At 42.6% G+C, this 22,352-nt stretch overlaps 4 protein-coding genes across 4 annotated transcripts in view; 1 reads left to right on the forward strand and 3 right to left on the reverse strand.

Moving 5' to 3' along the window:
• Positions 1–3,801, reverse strand: part of LOC103510523 — a 30,153-nt gene extending 26,352 nt beyond the window's left edge. The window contains exons 1-5 of the mRNA XM_017444615.2: positions 3,455–3,801; positions 2,717–2,918; positions 1,802–1,896; positions 1,035–1,196; positions 235–441 (exon numbers count right to left, since the gene is read on the reverse strand). Of these exons, the coding sequence (XP_017300104.2) occupies positions 235–441; positions 1,035–1,196; positions 1,802–1,896; positions 2,717–2,918; positions 3,455–3,475 (687 nt within the window). The 5' untranslated portion in view covers positions 3,476–3,801. The remainder of the gene's footprint in view (positions 1–234; positions 442–1,034; positions 1,197–1,801; positions 1,897–2,716; positions 2,919–3,454) is intronic.
• Positions 3,802–6,319: 2,518 nt separating this feature from the next.
• Positions 6,320–22,352, forward strand: part of LOC103510527 (ATP-binding cassette sub-family D member 2-like) — a 36,479-nt gene continuing 20,446 nt past the window's right edge. The window contains exons 1-2 of the mRNA XM_026824553.1: positions 6,320–6,425; positions 7,208–7,315. The gene's annotated coding sequence lies outside the window, so the exon portion shown is untranslated. The remainder of the gene's footprint in view (positions 6,426–7,207; positions 7,316–22,352) is intronic.
• On the reverse strand, positions 9,906–18,396 carry LOC103510525. Its single transcript, XM_017444616.2, has 6 exons — positions 18,348–18,396; positions 13,422–13,639; positions 12,588–12,746; positions 11,716–11,827; positions 10,464–10,608; positions 9,906–10,098 (listed from the first exon to the last, which is right to left on the reverse strand). The coding sequence occupies exons 3-6, from the start codon at positions 12,633–12,635 to the stop codon at positions 9,906–9,908; spliced, it is 498 nt and encodes a 165-aa protein (XP_017300105.1). The 5' UTR covers positions 12,636–12,746; positions 13,422–13,639; positions 18,348–18,396.
• Positions 14,336–21,478, reverse strand: LOC108252562 (putative leucine-rich repeat-containing protein DDB_G0290503). Its single transcript, XM_017444614.2, has 5 exons — positions 21,380–21,478; positions 19,831–20,153; positions 18,574–18,879; positions 15,948–17,746; positions 14,336–15,759 (listed from the first exon to the last, which is right to left on the reverse strand). The coding sequence occupies exons 2-5, from the start codon at positions 20,042–20,044 to the stop codon at positions 14,527–14,529; spliced, it is 3,552 nt and encodes a 1,183-aa protein (XP_017300103.1). The 5' UTR covers positions 20,045–20,153; positions 21,380–21,478; the 3' UTR covers positions 14,336–14,526.

The following is a 22,352-nucleotide window of genomic DNA, read 5'->3' on the forward strand; positions in this document are numbered from 1 at the left end:
AACTATAAGCCCTCCTCGTAAATTTTTTTGCAAAAACTGCTGACAAATAGGACCACTGCGCTGTTGTTGTAGCGGCTTTAGCATTAGACGATTGCTGATGGCAGAATAAAGAAAAGTCTTTGTCAGCCATGCATGGTGATGGTCTCTAGCCATGTTTAGTTTACTCGTCCACTCGTCCTAAACTGCAGTCAACTATCGTAAGGACTTCTTCCTATTAATGACCCTGCTACTCACCTTCCCGTGCACGGACTTTCCCGACTGGTTCGCCCTGCGCTGCTGCTCCCAATATTGTTCCTGCTTGCGCCTCAACAGCTGTCCCAGCTGCTGCACAGGATCTTGCGTTCGGAACAGTTCGTTGTGTATTCGGTGAAGCTCGTTACTCATCGAGTCCTCGGTCGGGATGGTCGTGTTCGTGAACCGTCGGTATTTGTTCCAGTCGACCTGGGAAAATGAAGAAACGATTAGTTGATGAGAGCTAATAAGAAAGAAACGCGTCCTAGGCTGAGTCGTATTTTATCATGCCCCTCTGTGATTTTTACCACACTTCGAGGTAGAAAATGAAATACACAAAAGGGAACAATGAAGGTAGGTAGAAACAGAATAGGTACCATCACGTCATGTCACTTGAACTCATGGCAAGTCAGAGAGATGTACCTAGTTTAACGTAAAGTTCTACGATAATATGGTGATTTTGTTCACACAAGACGTGAGGGCAGTGTGCTCACATGACGTGAGGGCAGTGTGTTTATCTACCTTTAAAGGTAGAAACACACTACTATCACGTCACGTGAGTCCATGGGGAGTCAGAAAGATATATCTAGTTCAAAGTTTTCCCATAATATTGTAGGTGATTTCGTTCAGAACAGCTACACTTCTATCACGTCACGTGAGCTCATGGGGGGTTAGAAAGATCTAGTTCAAAGTTTCCCCATAATATTGTAGTAAATTTCTTTCAGGACAGCCACACTACTATCACGTCACGTGAGCTCACGTGACTCTACCTTTACAGTTCTCAACGTAATTTTCATACTTACAGTAATTTTTAGATTCTCATTCCGCAGCAGTTTCCTGTAGTTGATGATATCGTAGTTATCCAGGAAGATATCCGTGCGGTTCATCAAATGATCATAGTACTCCTCATGAGAGAGTCGATAATCAGGGTTGTTCTTCCTGAATTCTTCTTTTTCTCGTATTTGCTGAGAGAATAGAACAGAATAGACGACAGAATAGAATAGAATAGAATAGAATTTAGGACAATTTGCTTATGTTTGGATTTTCAGGCGGTATCGCTCGACTTAGCTCTACTAAAAGTCGCGCCAGTGGGGCCCCTAAGAGTCTTGTGATTCCGAGTAACACCGTTCCCAATGTGCGAGAGGCCTTATTCCAGGCTCCTATCTAAATTTCTACGTACCTGTTTAACTCGCCGTACACCAGAAGCGCAGTCCGACGCTTAGTAGGCGTCCACAACGGAGAACCATCGACCTTCGCCTGGTACCAACTCACGACTCTTAAGAGTAAATCCTCCCAAAATCAATCAAGTGCCCACAAAAAATAAACAAAGACTCTCAAGAGTAAATAAACAAACCATGCTGATAAATAGAAACGTCCTCAACCGAGCCTTGACCATAGTACCGACCCTCGCAGAAAATCAAGAAATTGAGCTGAGTATTTTTTCTGCGATGGGCGATGGTGTCGGCAAGGGTCAATGGTCCATGGTCACGGCTGTGGCCGCCCACTTAGGTGTATTGGCAAACAGCCCTAAAAGTCGGGTCAAGCTTATACGAATCTACGAAATACGTACCTGCCATATACTCTTGGGGGATGCTGTGTCCTTCCGGAATTCATTAGAGTTCAACTGTTGCATGGCGAAGTTTGTCCTACCGAGAAGTTTATTTTCTGCAAACAGACGAAATTTTCGAAGTTAAGACGCGTCCACGCTACGGTCAGACGATGCCGACTGTAAGATAGGTACTCTGAACTCTTTTTTTTTCTTCTTCTTCTTCTTCTTCTTCTTCTTCTTCTTCTTCTTATTTTCAATAGGTTTTATAGGGGAACTGTGACTGCTAAGGTCTTACCATCCCGAAATCGAAGAGAGAAGGACAGGATAGGAGAAAGCCAGCCTCTTGAAAAATGTAGACCTAGGGAAACTGAAGATATGAGCGGATTACACCAAGGGGGCCGAGCCCCCCCCCCCCCCGGTTTCGAGGGGGCAAGGCGCATTTTGCCGTGCCTGGGGGGCACAGCTTTAGGCCGTTTCCTGATAGAAGACAAGAGTTTTTGTTGTTTAATAGCTATAGCTACTTAGCTTAGTCAGCTCCCATGGCGTAGTGGTCACTGCGCTCGCCTTGCACGCGGGAGACCCGGGTTCGATTCCCGGGGGGGTCAAGAAATTTGTGTATCATGCAAATGGTTGATTCCGTGACTGGCTGTTGCGGGGCCCACTCAGCCTCGTGAGGAAAATGAGTAGCTATGGACATATAAATGCGCACAGCGACCGGTGTCAGCATGGTAGGTAAACATTGGATTTCAGGATTATTGAGATATTGGGAAAATCCTACAATGCTGCAGTGAGCACCAAAGTTGTGACATATTAACACAAAGAAACTGCATTTACTTAAAATAGGAGAACCCCCCTCCCCGTCAACACATCCTCTTCAGACTTTACACCCCCAAAACTAGAGGGCTGTATCCGCCTATGACTGTAGACCTTTCTTACCGTAGTACATCTGGCGTTTCTTGACCTTAATGAAGTCTAGCTCCTCCTGAGGTGCCGTCCCCCACAGCAGGGCAGACTGGGCCTTGGCTTTAATTCGCTCGTAACTACCGCTAGGTGTCGTACGCTCAGGTTCCATCAGGTATTCGGCTTCGTCCAAATTGATACCGGTTGCGCGGTCCGGAGAGAAATAGGATAGGCAGAGCTGCAAAAAAAGGGATAATGGAAAATCAAATCAGCCAGCCTAGTTAGCTTGGTTGGGCTGTATGGCTGGGGAACGTAAAACAGGGAGTAGACTAGCTTAGTCTGGCTGGGGGACAGAATTTCCCTCGTTAAGGAAATAGCAAAGGTTGAGTGCGAAGGGCATCCACTCGTAAAATTTGTAGCCAAAACCAAATGTCAGCCCAAAGCAATCGCCTTATTTATTACTGCGAGGCTGACGAAAAACACCGACCCCGTCTGTACACGAGAAAAGGCGAAGAAAAAAAAAGTTAGCCTGGTTGGTAGCGCGTCTGCCTTGTAAGCGCTAAGCCTTCGATTTCCGCCCGGGCCGGATTTTATCCTGAACGGATAGTGTTCGTTCTCGGAACGACTGACTTTCTCCTATCCTGTCTTCTCTCTTCGATTTCGGGACGATAAGACCTTAGCAGTTACAGTCCCAAAGTACATTATAGACTATAGCCATAGCGATAGATTTTATCTATTGGGCCCTTGGCTAAGTAAAAAGTGAAAATCACTTACCAATATTAGAAACTTCTTCATATTTCTGTCACCCTCGACCGATTTACCGAGGTGTCCACAAGAGCCTGGCCAGCCCTGACGAGCTTAGCTGGCAGTTTTCCGAAGGGTTCAATCTGCTTCGAAAGAACAAACAAGTCCTCGCGATGTATACTTCAAGATAAGCCAATTAAACATGGCTAGAGGCCATCACCCTGGTGTAAGTCTGATAAAAGTGACATCATTTGTTTATCCTATCGCAATCGGCAAAAGCCACTACGAGATTGACTCATTACCTAAATACACAATTCATTTACACGTAAAGTCTACACTTTTTGTTTACCTTCACTAAACAAACCTAACCTCTTCACAGTATAATCTATGGAGTTACAACGAAATGATGAAACAACCCAACAAAACGAGTTCAAACTCTTGATTATTGCCGATTTTCAGCTCCTGGGATTCGAACTGCAGTCAGTGCAGTCCCATTTATTAGGAATCAAACTGTCTTTCCCTGTAAATCGTTGTTGACGATTTGGATTCTTAAATTCGTATCCAAAGGGACTGTAATTCAATTCCCAGCAGAGACGCTTAAATAGAAAAAAAACCTTATCCTCAAGATTGATTAATTAAATTGAAACACGTTGATTGATTTATTATTTTTTTTTTTTTTACAATAGGTACATATTATATTTTCGTCTATTTTTTTTTACAACAAAAATCAAAATATCGGCCCGGCCCAACAATACATCCCTAAGGGATGCCCTATTTTACAAATATTTATTTCCCATTGAATTTTCCCAAACGAAAAGAAAGGAAAAAAACACGCAACCACTTAAATCACCTTGTCCCTCTAAAAGGTTACTGAATCAAACCTTTGAGCCGTCATAAGGAAGTGTTATGACTCGACGGTAGTCAGCCAATCAAAGGCGCTCTAGGTGTCAACTAAACAAAGGTTTAATGTCTGTCAAAAAGCCATGTGATTGTGATGACGGCAGAGTTAAGTGTCGGGTAAACAGATGGTAGAGCCATGACCAGTGACGGCTTTGTAGGTGAAAGAAAGGGGAGATAGGGTCAGTGGCTTTAGGTGTCAACTAAACAAAGGTCACAATTCACAATCACAAAAGCCATGTGATTGTGACGGCATCGGCAGAGTTTAGTGTCAGTTAAACAGACATTATAATGGCAGAGCCATGACCAGTGACGACTTTGTAGGTGAAAGAAAGGGGAAGTAATGGTCAATGGTAGTCATATTGGGAAACAAAGATGATGACCATTTCTTTCAACTTGAAATTTATATTAAACAAAATTATATCAATAAAGAGGTGCTCTATTAAACTGTTGGTATAATGGAACAACTTGTTCTAAGCTGACAGTCTAAATAAAGCACTACTAAACTTGTGTTACGTCGGTGAAAGAAACAATTTCTCCCATGCCTTTCCTTCCTTGCAACACACTCCCATCGTCTCAATATAGGTACTGTTGTAAATATCCCAAGGCAGGCACCGCACAGTTTTTTTCTCTCTTTGATTTTGATAGGTCTATGAAAACTTATCAGGATAAAATCCGCCCCGGGCGGGAATCGAACCCGCGGCCTAGCGCTTACAAGGCAGACGCACTACCAACTAAGCTAACTAGCGAAAAAGCGCTTGGGAGCCTTGAAGGAATCCTTTTTCTAAGTGACATCTACAGTTTCCTACACTCCTAAATGTCCTTTGGGGCTCCCTTAAGGAACCCTTTCCCAAGTGACATCTACAGTATAAACCCATAAAATACACGAGACCTTGTTTAGACTGCTGGGGTAAAGGGACATTTTAGTCTCATTCGAGCAGGATAAACAAGGTATATCCTATTCTCTTCTATTATTGAACCACTATTTCTCTTCCCTCAGGTGGCAAATACGTGGTGCTCAGTTCCGGAGACCTCTACGTGTTCAACGCGACCCCTAACGACGGCTACAAGAGTTACCGGTGTCGGACCGTCAATAAGATTACAGGGGAGTCCCAGGCATCCGTCTTCCAAACCCGACTGTCAATTACTGGTAAGTTAAAGTCCTTGTCAAAGCACTACTTATACTTACCTATACTTAAAAAAAAAAACAGCTGATCTCGAAAATTGGGAGGATAAAAACTTTTGGTGGTTAGTAAATCAGGCTGGGTGAAGTTAATGTGAGTTGACGGGTAGCTTGTCACCGAATGGCGATTGAAACTCCTGTCACTAAAAACCTCGGCAGTGAATACAGTGTTGCTGCTTTTCCCGGCCCTAGTTAATACCCCGGACTGGGTTAGGTTAATGTTGTTGTTGTTGTAGCGCCTTTAGCTTCCGCCGAATGGCGATAGCAGAATAAAGAAAAGATGTCTTTTTGTATCTGCTATACACCGGGGTGATGGTCTCTAGCTCTAGCCATGTTATAATACATAAAATACATAATCATCACTTTTAAATATACCTGATGAAATAATATCCCTGCAATACTTCCTAATTTCTGTCTCGTAACGAAGGAGTACTCCCATTAAGGATCCCCCGTCCCGTGTGACAAAACCAGATCCAGCCCACCCTACATGACGGATTAAATTCACCGCGGCTTTGCTCTACCAGAAATAATTTGAGATTTGTTGATTGATTTCATTTATTTTGAAAAATAGTGAGATTTCTCCTATCTTTGCCAGCCTCGTTAGCATGTTTGGTAGCGCGTCTGTCTTGTAAGCGCTAGGCCGCGGATTCGATTCCCGCGCGGGGCGGATTCTATTTTGAACGGATAATGTTTGTTCTCGGAACGGCTGGCTTTCTCCTATCCTGTCTTTCTTTTCTCTTACATTTCGGAGCGATAAGACCTTAGCAGTTACAGTTCACTCTATCAAAACTCTTTAAAAAAATCTCCTATTTTATATTGGTTTCAGAGTCAAGAGCAACGTATTCACTACGAGTCACAGCATGTATTGATTACTGAAAATAATATTTGTCCTGTGTGCAAGAAGCGATTTGGTAATCAAAGGTAAGTTAGAGGGTTTGCTCGTGGGTTTCATTTCTGAAACGGGGTGGAAAAAAAACGGAATTTTAGGAGCAAAAATAAGTCCGAGGGGGGCCTAAAAATGGCCCTGAGTGAAGATCAAGGCGGAAAGAAGAGTGCAGATTTTTGCATAATCATTCGTGGAATAGGACCCTGGTGTAGCTCTATCGTAATGAAGTCTAACAATGAGCTCACCTCTGTGGCCGAGTGGTCAAGAGCACTGACTGTCAACCCGGAGTTGCTGGGTTCGAATCCCGGACAGGGCTGAAATTTTCTGAAACGGGGCGGGGGGGGGAAAAAAACGGAATTTCAGGAGCAAAAATAAGTCCGAGGGGGGGGCTAAAAATGGCCCTGAGTGAAGATTAAGGCGGAAAGAAGAGTGCAGATTTTTGCATAATCATTCGTGGAATAGGACCTGGTGTAGCTCTATCGTAATGAAGTCTAGCAATAAGCTCACCTCTGTGGCCGAGTGGTCAAGAGCACTGACTGTCAACCCGGAGTTGCTGGGTTCGAATCCCGGACAGGGCTGAAATTTTCTAACCAAAATTTTCCAAAAGCGGTGCCGAGGTAACACCTTTATTCTTATTTATTTATCTTGTTTTATTTATTTATTTTTTTTCTTTTATTTGAGATTTTGACCACATAATAATGGAGCTCTAAGGGTTAGGTGGTAGAAAACGCCTCCGGCGTTAACCTCGCCTAGTGGTTATCTTCCACTCAAGAGTCTATTATTATTATTATTTATCGTTCCATTCTCCTGATTGCAGTGCTTTCGTACGTTACCCTGGTGGTCAAATCGTGCACTACTCTTGTCAAGAGAAATATTCGCACGATCAGAAATCCACATCGGATCCTGTGACGTCATCTTAGTGACGGTAAGTAAAATGGAATTGCACAAACTTCGCGTATTTTCCTTTCGAAATATGAGACTATTTCCACGATTTTGAAGCTCATTTCCCCACTTTTAAAGGAAAATACGGAAATTGGTTTAACCTCTAGGCGGCGTGGTAGCGCCTGTAAAACTTTTAGCTTCAGAAAAGGGGAAATCGTTTCAGATTTTGAAAGAAAAACACGCTTACTCTTTCATTCTGGTAATGTCGCCACACTCTATTAAAGAAGCTACTCCATTGTCCTCACGAGGCTAATCTCACATATTCCTAGAGTAAAGCCGAAAAAACTTCGACTCTGCTGGGAATCGAACCTGGGACCTAGCGTGATTTCTCGGCCACAAAGGTTTCAAATACTATGAGTATATTAAGACTAAAAATATATTTACAACCTGCATAAACTGAGTTTATAATGAGAGATATATGTTTACTTATTTATAAGTTATAAGTAAATCCAATAGAGTAAGATACCCACGTAACCTTTCACTTTAGTTTTATGCACACTTGAACCTTGACTTGAGATTTATAAGTCTTTACTCTTCTCTTGTACATTAATTTACTATTTATCATAGGTATCTACATACTTATGTACATAGACAATTTACAACCTGCATAAACTGAGTTTATAATGAGAGATATATGTTTACTTATTTATAAGTTATAAGTACCCACGTAACCTTTCACTTTAGTTTTATGCACACTTGAACCTTGACTTGAGATTTATAAGTCTTTACTTTTCTCTTGTACATTAATTTACTATTTATTATAGGTATCTACATACTTATGTACAATTGTACATAGACACTTATACGAATTTATACCTTCTTACCTATGTATTGTAGGTATATTGTTTGTGTGTGTATGTGTTTTTTTTTTTTTTTTTTTTTTTTTTGCCCCCCAACTAGGCTTTAGGGCTGTTTACTCCTACACGTAAGCCTCAAAGTTGGACACGGATAACTATGTAAGCCTCAAATTGGGCTTTTTGACACAACGTCGAAACTCATTTCGTCCACTCTCCCTCCTCAGGCAACTACAAGCAGTGGATCATGGAGCAACTCATCCGCTATCGACAGCAATACCGGGGCCTCACAGAGAAAGAACCGTTCGCCCACTACCCCGAGTACACCTGGGAGAACGTCGGCTTCGAATTGGCCAAGCTGGAAGACCCTTTCCCGCCCATCTGGCCGCGAAAGGCCGTCGAGTATAACGTGGATGTGATGAAGGCTCATTTTGCCGCGACGGAGACCACCCCGCTGCCCCATGTGGAGGAGGAATGGGACTCGAAGGGTCGCGAGCGGATTACGGTGTTCAAGCCGCCTACAAGGCGGGTGATCATTCCCAATATTTAGACGCGGGAGAGGAGCTCTCACGCCCCTTATATGAGAGGAGTGGTACTAGCAGGGTCGCGAGCGAGGTGACGCGGGAGAGTTGCTCTTATGCGGCGAATCGGAACCGCCATGCGTCATGCAGAGTGGGCTGGCGCGGGAGAGATTGTTTCACGCGGTGAAATGTGGTAGGAGGAGGAGTAGGACTCGAAGGGTCGCGAGCGGATTACGGTGTTCAAGTCGCCTACGAGGAGGGTGATCATTCCGAATATTTAGACGCGGGAGAGGTGCTCTCACGCGGTGAATTTAATCCGTCATGTAGGGTGGGCTGGATCTGGTTTTGTCACACGGGACGGGGGATCCTTAATGGGAGTACTCCTTCGTTACGAGACAGAAAGCCTGGAAGCCTAACACTCGATCACGTCATTACTTCGTGATACTTAACTAAGTATTGCCTTTTCTTTTTAATGGCGTAAGACACACAATACTTCCCATTAAGGTGCTAGCTCAACACCAGATAACCAGATAGTTACTTTACAAAGCAAAATATAATTGGAGATTTGGGATCGATGAATTTTGAGTCAATTGATTCAAAAGTCGACTATTTGTGAATCGATTACTCGAAAAGAATTGAATATCCCCCCATCCCTATTGAAAATTACAAAATGTGATTTGAGATTATTACAGATTATTTTATTGCTCTACAAACATAATTGAATGTGGAGGTTATTTTTCGCGCTCTACCTGACCCTACCAATACTCACGTGGCGTGGTAACCTCACTGCTCGGGATATTAGCCCCACTCTCTTCATTGATAGGTACTTTACAAAACAAAATATAATTGGAGATTTGGGATGGATGAATTTTGAGTCAATTGATTCAAAAGTCGACTATTTGTGAATCGATTACTCGAAAAGAATCGAATATCCCCCCATCCCTATTGGAAATTACAAAATGTGATGTGAGATTATTACAGATTATTTTATTGCTCTACAAACATAATTGAATGTGGAGGTTCTTTTTTCAGATAGTTACTTTACAAAACAAAATAGGTATAATTGGAGATTTGGGATGGATGAATTTTGAGTCAATTGATTCAAAAGTCCATTATTTGAGAATCGATTACTCGAAAAGAATTGAACATCCCATCCCTACTGGAAATTACAAAATGTGATGTGAGATCATTACAGATTATTTTATTGCTCTACAAACATAATTGAATGTGGAGGTTCTTTTTCGCGCTCTACCTGACCCTACCAATACTCACGTGGCGTGGTAACCTCACTGCTCGGGATATTAGCCCCACTCTCTTCATTGATAAGCCGCGGGTCGAATTCTATAGGGTCCTTCTTGAACGTGTAAGGTTGGAATGTGGTCATTTCATCAACGAAATTACGCCAAGTAGGTAGACGAAACTTGGTCCGGCTTCCAAGCTCATGAGCTAGTCTGAAAATAGAAGGGATGGAGTCAATTTTTTGCATGCTACCTAACCCTTTTTTTTACTTTGAAGTTTCAACCGTATTCAACAGAGGGGATGGAGTCAGTTTTTTGCATGCTACCTAACTCTTGTGTACGGCTGGAAAGTACTCATTTTGACAACGAAATTACGCCAAGTAGGTAGACGGAATTTGGTCCGGCTTCCAAGCTCGTGGGCTAGTCTGAAAAGAGAGAGGATGGAGTCAGTTCTTTTGCATGTCCAATTTCTTTAACCAATAGAAACTTACTCCAATTTCTTTAGCCAATTGAAACTTACACCAATGTCTTTAGCCAATAGAAACTTGCGCCAATTTCTTTAGCCAATAGAAACTTACGAGTATTTCCCCGTCGCTTCTAGCGCTGCCTGGCGAAGTTTCATATTCTCTCTATGTTCTTCAACCTGCTCTATGATCTCCTCGGAGAAGTTGTACGTGAGGGACTTGTTGAACCTGGTGTAGTGCACCACTGCCCAAGTAGTTGCTGAAATAGAACAGAAAATTGGATTGATTGGCGTTTCTTTCTGTACCATTCTGTATTCCCCATCCGTGGCACAAGCTCCGGCTTTTACGGATGGGTATACCATTTGTTAACTATTTATTTGACCGAGAGAATTGTACCAAAAAACTAATAAATGGGAACTTCATAAATAAAATATGTATAAGACCTTGTTTAGACTGCGGAAGTAGAGGGACTTTTCAGTCTCATTCTGGTAGGATAAACAAGGTATATTCTATGCTATTCTTTTCTTTGTGCACGAAAAACTATGGTGCCGGAAGCCTAACCGAGTGACTGGGTGCTGGAACTCTATTATTGAATTAGGGTGGGGGCAAGGCAGGGTGATTACTTGTGGACTGACATTTGGTTTTGGCTACAAAACTTACGAGTGGATGTCCTTCGCACTCAATCTTCGATATTTCTTTAGCGGGAGAAATTTCAGGCTGGTATCCTCCCTGTCTAAAGTCCACCTCTAGACTAAGATGGTCTACTCCCTGTTTAATGTGCCTGAGCCAGACTAAGCTGGTCTACTCCCTGTTTGAAGTCCCCCGGCCAGACTAAGCTGGTCTACTCCCTGTTTGAAGTCCCCGGCCAGACTAAGCTGGTCTACTCCCTGTTTAAAGTGCCTGAGCCAGACTAAGCTGGTCTACTCCCTGTTTGAAGTCCCCCGGCCAGACTAAGCTGGTCTACTCCCTGTTTGAAGTGCCTGAGCCAGACTAAAGGTCCGTTCCCGTTTTGTCGTCGGTTTCATCCGATTTTTCCCCGAAACAGGACTGTAGGCAATGTAATTTAAATGAGAGTGTTCCCACTACACACGACACGATTTTTTTCCGAAGGAAAAGTGGGAATGGGCCTTTAAACTTTAGATCATAGTTAAATCCAAAGTTTACCAAAAATTATGAAAATCAATCAGATTTTCAACAATCCTTAAAAAATTGTTTGAAACGAACAAAAAGTTCGAATGAGAACTGTCATTTCAAGGAACCAAGTGTAGGAATTTGAAAAAAGTGAGAAGTTATGCGTAACGATCAAAATGAAAAGTCGACATTATGGTCTTCTATAAAAAGTAAAATTAACCCTCTACGGCCTCACCTTCAGGTTTCGCTGCCTCTCGTCGCATCCGTCGGAATTTGTACTTTGGCCCCTCGTCACGACCCATCTTCTCCGACAGCGTTTTCGGCTTGTTCTTGTACTTGGCCGGATCCTTGAAGTAGAAATAGTAATACTTATAGCCTTTATTTGTACAGTAAAATATTGACAATAACCTCTTAAAATAGTAACTAAATAGTAAAGTACAAAATCAGATAAGCAGTGGTGTAGCGTCCATGTAGGGCGTGTATGGCGGCCATACACTCAAAATTTACTCAAATACCCTTAAATATTGACTTTAAATATTTATGAAGAAGTATGTGCATGACTTATGTAGTAATGTGCATGGTGATGGAAATTAGTGCCCTACACGCCTTACACTTGAATTTAGACCACGCTACGCCACTGCAGATAAGTATCTGAGGCCTCCCCTAATAGGGGATAGGGGGCTAGTGAGCGCTCAGATTTTTTTTTTTCTCTTTACTAATTTTACCAAAAATAAAATAATAAATTAATTAAATAATATGGGATCAAAATATAATCTAATTGAAAATTATTGAAGAAAAAAGAAGAAGTTCTTACCTTCACTCTCGCTCACTCTTAATTCTCTTTCTCTTACACACAACATTTATATTTAGGTCTATCTCTTTCACGCATACATTGATATAGGTACATTTACAAAGCTACTTTTTTTTCTTTTCTTTTTTTTAATAATCAAGCAAGGTCTGTTGTAAACAATATGTATTGTACCATATTAAGCCCATAAAATACACGAGACCATGTTTAGACTGCTGGGGTAAAGGGACTTTTTAGTCTCATTCGAGCAGGATAAACAAGGTTCTATTCTTTCTGTCTCTTGGGTATCATTCCATTACCTTGAAGTAGTACGCTCGCGGTTTGTTCCGGTAGTCGACATCGGCCATGTAATTGTCATAGTCGATTTTCTTAGCGCGCTCCTTCTCCAGGAGAGCGCGCTCGTTGTACTTGTAGAGCGCGTACTTCTTGCTTTCGTTCGAGGTGTAGTAGGCGCGCGGCTGTGGAGAGAGAAAATCGATTATTATTTGAGAAGAAGAAAGAGCAGGAGGAGAAGGAGATGAGAAATAACAAGAAGAACAAAGAAGAAGGGGAGAAGGATACTTAAGAAGAAGAAAAAGAAAAGGAGGAGGAGAAAAAGAAGAAGATGGAGGAGGAGAGGAAGGAGAAGGAGGAGAAGAACAAGAAGGAGGAGGAGAAGAACAAGAAGGAGGAGAAGAAGGAGAAAGACGAAGCTTATCCTGAAAGGATAAAGTTCATTCTCGGAACGGCTGGCTTTCTCCTATCCTGTCTTGCTCCTCACTTCAATTTCGGGACGATAAGACCTTAGCAGTTACAGTTCCCTCTATCAAACCTCTTAAAAAAATCATAAATAAGGGATACGCAAAATTGATTTAACCAAGTCAATACTGACTTCTAAGGAATTTCCAAACCCGTTCATAATAATAATAATAGCCTCTTGAGTGGAAGGTAACCACTAGGCGAGGTTAACGCCGGAGGCGTTTTCTACCACCTAACCCTTAGAGCTCCATTACTATGTAATCACACTCTCAAATAAATGAGGATAAAATTCCATGCCTCGGCTGGGATCGAACCCACGCCCTCCTGTTTACCAGGCGAGCGTCTTGACCACTACGCTACTGAGGCAGGTAAATAACGGATAAGTCGTGGCCTACCTTAGTTTCGTGTGAAAACCACTTCCCATGGTTTCGATTCTTCACCGCCAAAGCTTCATCGTGTTCCTTGACCGCTCTTTCGTTCAAGTAATCCACCACTTTTCCCGTTGTGTACTCCGGATGTCTGTCTGGAAACCGCTTCAACCGGTTTTCCAACCGTTCCTTGAGCCGCTCGTTGAAGGTTTTGGCCTTGACGGCACGACGGCGCCGATGGCGGTCTGGAAAAAGCAAATAGATAAATTAGGGGTGGTCTCCGTGGCCGAGAGGGTAACGCTCTAGTCATGGCCGGCCACACATGGGAAGTCCCGGGTTCGATTTCCGGCAGAATCGAAGTTTTCCCAGCCCTGTGTTGTCAGCTTCGCCACAGATAATAATATAAGGTTTAGATTTCCTAAACCACCCATTTCTTAAACCACTTCGACTGCAAGTAAAATTTCTTAAACCAATTTATCGCAGGAAAGCGCTGAAACACTAAAGGGACTGCCAAGAGGAAATACTTACCAATAATGAGTTGTGACCATGAGAGGTTAGACACATTGGAGAAAAAACCACTCTAGTTCACACTTCATTGTGATGTTATCCCTACAGTATGTAGGTATCTAATAGAAGATCAGTTTTGCCTGCGGCGGCGATAGTAACGGGTCCCAATGGGAGCACCAAAGTTAAGCAACGTTGTGCGTATAGGTACCCTCCAGTGCTGCTGGCGTTTCTCGACCCACTCAGGTTCGCTGATGTTAGTGAGAGGAGGCTAGTAGCCCATCACTTACCTACTTACTTTTTCTTAAATGGAGGGTAAAACCTTGTCACAGTACTGTTATGGTGACAGTGAAACTCTATTAAAGAAGGAACACCTGTTGTCAATCTTATCAGATCCGAAGAGATAGGTAGTTATTTAAAATTTCAAATCAAACTGGTTCAAAATGTTCAAAATGGTGGGTAAATGCTTTATTAATCAAGAGTATAAGTTACTTCGTCACTTGTGAAGAGAAAAACTTACTGGTGTTCTTCTTTTCAAGATGAATCTCCACAAAGTCATGTCAGAATCCATCAGTAACCCAATACCTGATACTATGCTATAATTATTAATTCCTCTTACGATTCCGCTTTACGGGAACCCCCGTCTCAACTCTTTCAACTCCTCAAGCTTCTCCTTGATCCTATCTTTCGGTTTCTTCCCCTTCTCCTCCTCAAATGAGCTGAGCGCTTCAAAGTACTCCGTCGTTGTCGTCACCTCAGTCACCGCCTCGGTGGGCTGGGCCCGGAGGAACTCCATCCGTTCCTTGTGGGCCCTCTGTAGCTCCATCTGGTTGAGCTTGGCCCGGTCAATGAAGCCTATTTTCGTTTCCTTTACCATCTTGAGGTAGTCCTGATGCATACGCTCCCGGATACCCAAGCTTTCGTCATATTCCGCTAGAAATTCAGTCGCGTATCTCCGCTCCTTCTCCTCGTAATAAGCGTCCATATCGACTCGGTGATTCTCGGGATGGTCCGGATTCTCTCGGGAATGATGCTGGTTCTTGACGAAGTGAAAGTCCTGCACTTGGCCGTTCTCGTTGCGGTAGACGCGGTTGTCCACGTTGCCTGGCCCGGAGAACTCGTACTTCTTGGCGCCTTCCTTCTTGTCTTGCGCCGAGGCGTCCACTTCTAGTTTGGTTTTCTCCGGGTTGCTTTTGATGGGTCCTTTCATGAGGTCTTCCAATGTGTACCGCTTCTTGCGAAGTTTACGCCGAAGGGGGGATGATTTGTTGATATCTAACAAGTTGTTGTTGGCATCTAGCAGGTTAATGTTGATGTCTAGCATCTTGCTGTTGATATCTAGTCCGTTATTGTTAATATCTAGCCCGTTGTTGTTGTTATCTAGCACCTTGTTTTTCGTATCTAGTACATTGTTGCTAAGAAATATCTCTGCTAGATCTTGAAGCTCATTGTCCGTCAATTCATTGGAGAAGTGACTTGACAAGTTTTCTGTTTTGTCCAAGGATGAATTGGTCTCTTGAATACATTCTTTGGAAGGTTCGCCATGAGTGTTGATCGTTTCAGCATCCAAGTCCTCTTTGACTTTTATTGGATCACTAGGAATCCTTTTAGATTCAGTATCTGTGTTATGATGATCGCTGGAAGGTTGGGTTGGTTTTTCAAAACGTATGTTGGCGTCTAAAGTGATTTTGGTGTCTCGTATTCGATTTATGAGATTCAGAAGGTGTTTGATCAAACTGAAGGCTTTGGTTAAATAAGCGTCACAAGTTTCTGTTGAATTTTTGGGTGATTTCATATCCCTTTTATCATCATCCATATCTTCTTGTTTTTCATTTCGGTCTGTGAGATTTCGACTGTCCACATCGATCGTTTCTTCCAGTGATATCGAGTTTACGTTTGGTTCAACATGAATGTTTATATCAACATCGACGCTTGGAAAATCTCCATGTTCCTTACCAACCATACTCTGGTACATTTTTACGAATTCTAGCAGCTTTCTTATTAGTTCTATTATACCATTGTTCATGCTATCAAACCGTTCATTAGTCTCTCGATCTTTTCTTCCAGTGATATCGAGTTTATGTTTGGTTCAACATGAATATTTAAATTGACATCGACGCTTGGAAAATCTCCATGTTCCTTACCAATTATACTCTGGTACATTTTTACGAATTCTAGCAGCTTTCTTATTAGTTCTATTATACCATTGTTCATGCTATCAAACCGTTCATTAGTCTTGATCAAGATTTCTCGTTTCGTTCGCGTTTTATTGAAAGCTTTCGCGTGTATTTCGTTGAATTCCATTTCGTACTTTTTCGAAAGTTTCACACCGATTTGATATTCTTTTTCGAACGATTTCAACAAAGCTTTGCGCTCTTCCAGTTGCTCCTCGGTGAGAACGGTTGTCTTCTTTGGTTTGAGAGTCGTTGGTGTTGTTCTCTCAACAGTATCGTCTTCATACACCATGTTATGTCTGTAGTAGGGTTCATAGTCCTTCAGTCCCTTACCGTCTTTGTGAAAAAGTCGTTTCTCTTCACTGCTTTCAGTTGTTGAGGTTGTTGAGAAGAAGTACCGTTTGTTTCGCACCAACCGTTTGGGACTATAATTTGGTGCTCCTTGTGACAGGTGCACTTTTCGTACATTTTCCAGTTTAGCTTCAAGTTTATCGTGCCTTTCGAATATATTTCGCCTGACTCTTTTACTTCTGATTTTTGGTTTGTTCGGATTTCCTTCACTCTGTTCTACAAACTCATCCTCAATATGATTAGAATCATACTGAGCATCTCCAACATCTCTTTTATCTCTATAAACGTCTGAAGCGACGAAATTCGCTGCCAGTTGCAGTTGCTCCATGGCTTTCTGTACCACATGCTTCGTGCTTCTCGTCCTATAAAGCTTGTACTTGATCTTCTTATCCATTTCAATGTTCTCAAGGAGCCTGTCATGTTCCGCTTTGGTGATGTTGTTCTTCTTGAGCAAATACTTGATTCTGCCCAGCTGGGCTTGCCACTGTCTCTCCTCTTCTTTCAGAATAGCCGTGTGGTTCCGGTCCCTCTCGCGCCTGCGCTCTTCTTTAGTGGTCACTCCGTACGTTATGTCTGACGCTCGACTTACCTTCTCCATTATCTTCTCTATCTCATTCATGTAGTGACTGACCGACCGGGAATCTTGTCCTGTCTCATACGGGAATCGTGTCTGGCGGAACCACGCCGGCGGTTTTATCTTAATGAACGTCTCATTCGAGGGCAAGCGGTCGGAGCCTTCCCGGCTGTAAAAGTCCATGTAGAAGGCGTCGAACAGTTTGAGGTGTTTCTTATACCGAATATTTTTGTTCCAAGGATTTCGCGGATCTAGTTGCCAGGAGCGGTTGAATTTGGAGCCGGGATTGATAAGAAGGTTCACCTTTTCCCGGCGGACGCGTTTGGAGCGAATGCGAAGTTTCGGATCGGTTCTTTCTTTCTTGATCTTCAGAATGGTTTCACGTTCGTCCGGTAGAGCGTTGTCAAGGTGATGGTTTCTAGTATTGACCAAGCTCTCTACCAATGTTTCCTGACCAACAACCGGTCCTTGTACAGCTATTTCAATGTTGTCAACAGGTTCTTTGACTTCTATTAAAAGTGGTTCTTTCCCTTCTATTACAATTTGTCCTCTTTTCTCTTGAAGATCCCTCGATAAGACACCCAGATTCTCTTGTCCATGTTCGTTCACTGTGTCTCCAATACCCTTTATAATATTGACAACGTTGTCCTCAAATCGCATCTCCTCGATATTGTCCACTAAATTGTTCTCAGTGTTCAAGGACAAGGGTGGTTGTTTTTGTTTGGAGTTCTTGCCACCACCGGGAAAGCCTGAAATATAAAGGGCGTACAACACGATCAGATCAGAGCCTGTCCCGACTTATCTCAATCTAAAACTCAGTTCTCTCTTTTCATAGAATCGCATCTCCTCGATATTGTCCATTAAATTATTCTCAGAGTTCAAGGACAAGGGTGGTTGTTTTTGTTTGGAGTTCTTGCCACCACCGGGAGAGCCTGAAATATAAAGGGCGTACAACACGATCAGATCAGAGCCTGTCCCGACTTATCTCAATCTAAAACTCAGTTCTCTCTTTTCATACATAAAATTCTTGGAAAATCGCCCAAGTTGGGTTTTTGAAAATCAGCAGCGCATTACTACCTAATCTAGCTATTGTAAATTTGTGAAACAGGCAGACTCTGACCATATCGTGTAATAAACCCTTTATCGACTAGATCAGACCAACCACTCACTATCAGGTAGACCTGATGAGCACACACACTATCAGGTAGACCTGACAGCCAGACCTGTTCAGGCGTACCTGTCAGATCTCCTTGTAGTGAATGGGGTTAAGCTTCTACGAACTAGAAATGAAGTAGGCAGTTTCTCAAATATATCATATACCCCCAAAATGTAACGCAAACTCATCATTACCTTCCACATCAACCGAGCGTCGTCGACGGGCGGTGAAGTTTCCTCGGAAGTACGGGACCAGGCCAACCACTCACTATCAGGTAGACCTGATGAGCACACACCTGTTCAGGCGCACCTGTCAGATCTCCTTGTAGTGAGTGGGGTTAAGCTTCTACGAACTAGAAATGAAGTAGGCAGTTTCTCAAATATATCATACCCCCAAAATGTAACGCAAACTCATCATTACCTTCCACATCAACCGAGCGTCGTCGACGGGCGGTGAAGTTTCCTCGGAAGTACGTCCCAAAGTCATATTTGCCGCCAAAGAAACTTCCCTGTTGTTTCTTCACGTGCCACTCGTACCGTTCTCGAGACGTTTTCGGATTTAGCGGCTCCATCTGCCGCCGAAAGAATTCGTCCTTAACGTGCTGGATGTAGTTCTCTTGCGAGTTCCTTAAATGGGGTGGCTTCGTTGAGAAGACGGCGTTATAAAGCCGCTCGAACTCCCGGTACTCGTATTGTTCTTGACTTTTGGAGAGCTTTCGATTCGGATCTGCAACACACAAGAGAGAACTGGACGTCAGTTCTGGTGTTGGAAGGATCGATGGGTTTTGGACTTTTGGGACGAATTATTTCGGGACGGTTTTGTAACTGCGGGAAAAAGGGCGTTTTTCATTGAGGATTCCTTTTCTTCAAGTGTGCCTCAAGGGGGTATACTGCGCCCTGAGAATTTCTCAATTTGTCAAGTCAGTTTTTACATTGAGATATCATTTTCTCTTTCAATGATTCAAGATGAAGACCGCATCAATCTTCTTGAAGTCGGAGACGGGACGAAGGTCTTTTCAAGTTGTTTTCAATTTTCTCTGGAGGCTATTTCTTCTCCGTTGGGCAATCTGGAAGGGCGGGTCTGTATCTGGACGGGTGGCCTATCAAGTAGGTGTTCTGGTCTAATCGTAGAGTGCATCCAGAACAATTGACGAGGTGATTAACTTTGTCAAAACAGGTGACTCTTGAAAAAATTAACAAATTTTTCAAACTACTAGGTAGCCTCCTTGAACTTTTAAAAAAGTATTTCACCGCTTTCAGTTATATTAAAATTAAACCATTTAAAAGAATTTTGATTTTCGACTATAAAGGATGCTTTTCAAAATAATTGAGATTCAATCAAAGAATTTTGTAAAGTTGTGTCCAAACATAGGCGACAGCCTTCGATCGATATCAACTACAACAGTACACTGCCTCGACAACATAGATTGACCTCGTCGATCGACGAGACGGCCCGGCCGTGGGCTATGTGTGGACACACCTTTATAATATGTAGAGCAATTTCCAAAAGATTTCGGCTACATATAATTTAAAAAATGTTTAGGCCAAACACTCACTATCAGGCAGACCTGACGACAGGTACACCTGATCAGGTCTAATCTGATGGTGTGAGTGCTCATCAGGTGTACCTGTCGGATCTACCTGCTAGTGAGTGGCTGGCTTTAAGAATTCAGCTCACCTAGTTGCTGGCGCTCTCGCCGCATAATGCAGAGGTTGTGATAATTCAACTTATCTTGCAGTGGTACCGGGTCCACAAGGTGTAGTTGCGCGTAGTCCCAATCCACGAGATTGTTGGCGGCTTGCTTTTCGGCCTCGGCGGCAAACGTGTGGGACACCCAGTACAGAAGAACCGCCGGTCGGACGACCCAGTATACGGAATCGCGGAGGGACATTTTTGCGGCGCGGGTGATGATATTTGCTACACTGTTAATTTAAGGACATTTCCAATTTTTTTCTACTTTTTGTGGGAAAGTTTAGAGTCTTATGTGAGGTGAAAAGGGTCTAGAAAATATGAGATTATTAGGACGTAGAAGGCACTCCCGATCACTGAAGTTAAGCAACGTTGTGTGTGGTCGGTATATGGATGGGTAACCTTTATGAATTGACTGAGCTCCATCCATCCATCCAGGTTGGAAAAAAAAACCATCGAGCAATGAAAGAATTAGGTATTCACTATCGAAAGACGCGGTTTAGGTTTAGTTTTCGTCCCTATCTTTAGAACAGTATTTTTGATTTCAACAATTTTTGACAGAATTTAACATGAACATCTACCTACAGCTGTGTACACATATAGTCAACGGCTGTCGATCGCCAAAATCAACGAGGTGAACCTACATACATATGTTGTCGAGGCAGTCTCGATGGTTTCAGTCGACATCGATCGATGGCCGTCGACCATGCGTGGACACAGTCTAAAAGATTGTCTTAAGCCGTATTTTATTGTTCCTCTCAGTGGCACTTTCGCCAAGGAGATATCCCCTTAAAGCTGGCGGGAGGGTGTGTATGTATGTGTGAGCGTGTGTTGTGTTGAGTACTGTTGCCTTGTGTGTGCGTGTGTGTGTGTGCGCGCGCGTGTGCGTGTGTGTGTGTGTGTGTGTGTGTGTGCACTTGACTGGCATGGCCACCTGTCCTCCCCGTACGTAGCTCCTCAAATTTCACTTTAGTATCAATCACACCTCCATCACTAAGATCATCATAATTTACTCAACTCTATTTCTTTACTTTAATCTATTCCTCTTTTCCTCTTCTCACTATCATCATTATTATCATCATTATTGTTATTGTCAATTTTTTTTTTTTTTTTTTTTTTTTTTAAATTAAAAAAGGTCTATAGTAATAACTAAGAATTGTACAATATTAAACCCATAAAATAAACGAGACCTTGTTTAGACTGCTGGGGTAAAGGGACTTTTTAGTCTCATTCGAGCAGGATAAACAAGGTATATTCTATTCTATTCTATTCTATTCTATTTTCGATTTCAACAAAAATTTAACCTGAAAATCTAATGTGTTGTATTAAGATGTGTGTTGTATTATCATGTGTTGTTGTGTTGTGTTGTATTGTCTAATGTCTAATGTGTTGTGTTGTAGTTATTGAGGTTTAGACAAGGGGTATTAACGTCTCCTTATTTCTCTAATGATGACAGTAATGTGTGTTCAAAATGTATTATGTATGTATCTATGTTATATGAAACAAAGAGATGTAAATCTTATGTTGTTTTACGCACCGACACAACAACCCGGGCAACACTCTGCAGGTGGTTACTCTCGGCCACCAAACATTGGAATGAAGGCAGTGGCATCCCCAGCGAGGTCCCAGCACGCCAGAGACATTCTTAATCTATAGACGCTTGTGGTCTGTGTCGTAGCATGCCCATCCCGTAGTATGTCTCTCATCAGATGAGCGAGAAGAGACACAATACTTCCCATTTAGGTGCTGGGTCAACACGAGAACACCAGAAAGTAACCCGTTGAAATATTTGCAATCGAAAAACGAGTGCTTTATTTAAACATTAGTATAAACAGTGTAAACGAGTATTAGTATAAACCAGTGCTTTATTTTATTTATATTTTTAACAGAAGGTACAATATTAGGTACAATAGTGATAAATACAATAATATCTGTAAGGGAGTGCCTACCTAGATATAGTTACTTAATGGTTGAGGCCACGAACCAAGCCGAAATATAATACCAGCCTTGCTAAAGAAATAGCAAAAGGGGCATCCACTCGTAAAATTGCTAGCGAAAACCAAATGTCAGCCCGAAGCAATCCTAGGACCTGGGGCTTGAAAAGCTGACGAACAACATCGACCCGGTCTGGAAAAGGTGAAAAGGAAGAAAGATATAACCTTTGCTTTTTCTTTAGGAAGGGAAATTTAGGATGGTATCCTCCCTGCTTACAGTCCAGCGAAATAATCACCTATAAGATAGCGGTCAAACTTTCTTGACTTGGCGGGGCGGAGCGCTACCGCGCTCCTTAATTTGTGGGGAGAAGGAGACGAAGAATCCCACGGATGCAATAAAAAAGTTGAGAAATTTTCCTTGGCTTTCGATTTTCATCATTGAGGTTTTCCCCCGTCGACAACCCTCAGCTCTTGCACGTTCTCATTGGACTCTAGTGATGGTACCTACCTAGGCTTGAGTAGTACTTCAGTCCACTATAATGAGGAAGAAAGATATAGCCTTTGCTTTTTCTTTAG

The sequence above is a fragment of the Diaphorina citri genome, unplaced genomic scaffold (genome assembly GCF_000475195.1).
Source record: "Diaphorina citri unplaced genomic scaffold, Diaci psyllid genome assembly version 1.1 scaffold610, whole genome shotgun sequence".
Classification (NCBI taxonomy): domain Eukaryota; kingdom Metazoa; phylum Arthropoda; class Insecta; order Hemiptera; family Psyllidae; genus Diaphorina; species Diaphorina citri.

Excerpts from the sequence above, each read along its gene's own strand:
- LOC103510525 (XM_017444616.2), bottom strand. The coding sequence starts at position 12,635 with ATGGCCGATGTCGACTACCGGAACAAACCGCGAGCGTACTACTTCAAG. Across the intron at positions 10,609-11,715 it reads AGAGGCAGCGAAACCTGAAG|CAACTACTTGGGCAGTGGTG; the intron begins GTGAGGCCGTAG and ends GTTCTATTTCAG. Across the intron at positions 10,099-10,463 it reads GAAGCGACGGGGAAATACTC|ACTAGCTCATGAGCTTGGAA; the intron begins GTAAGTTTCTAT and ends TTCTATTTTCAG.
- LOC108252562 (XM_017444614.2), bottom strand. The coding sequence starts at position 20,044 with ATGTCCCTCCGCGATTCCGTATACTGGGTCGTCCGACCGGCGGTTCTT. Across the intron at positions 17,747-18,573 it reads ACGCTCGGTTGATGTGGAAG|GCTTTCCCGGTGGTGGCAAG; the intron begins GTAATGATGAGT and ends TTTATATTTCAG. Across the intron at positions 15,760-15,947 it reads CACTGGAAGAAAAGATCGAG|GTGGACAGTCGAAATCTCAC; the intron begins AGACTAATGAAC and ends GAAACGATCGAT.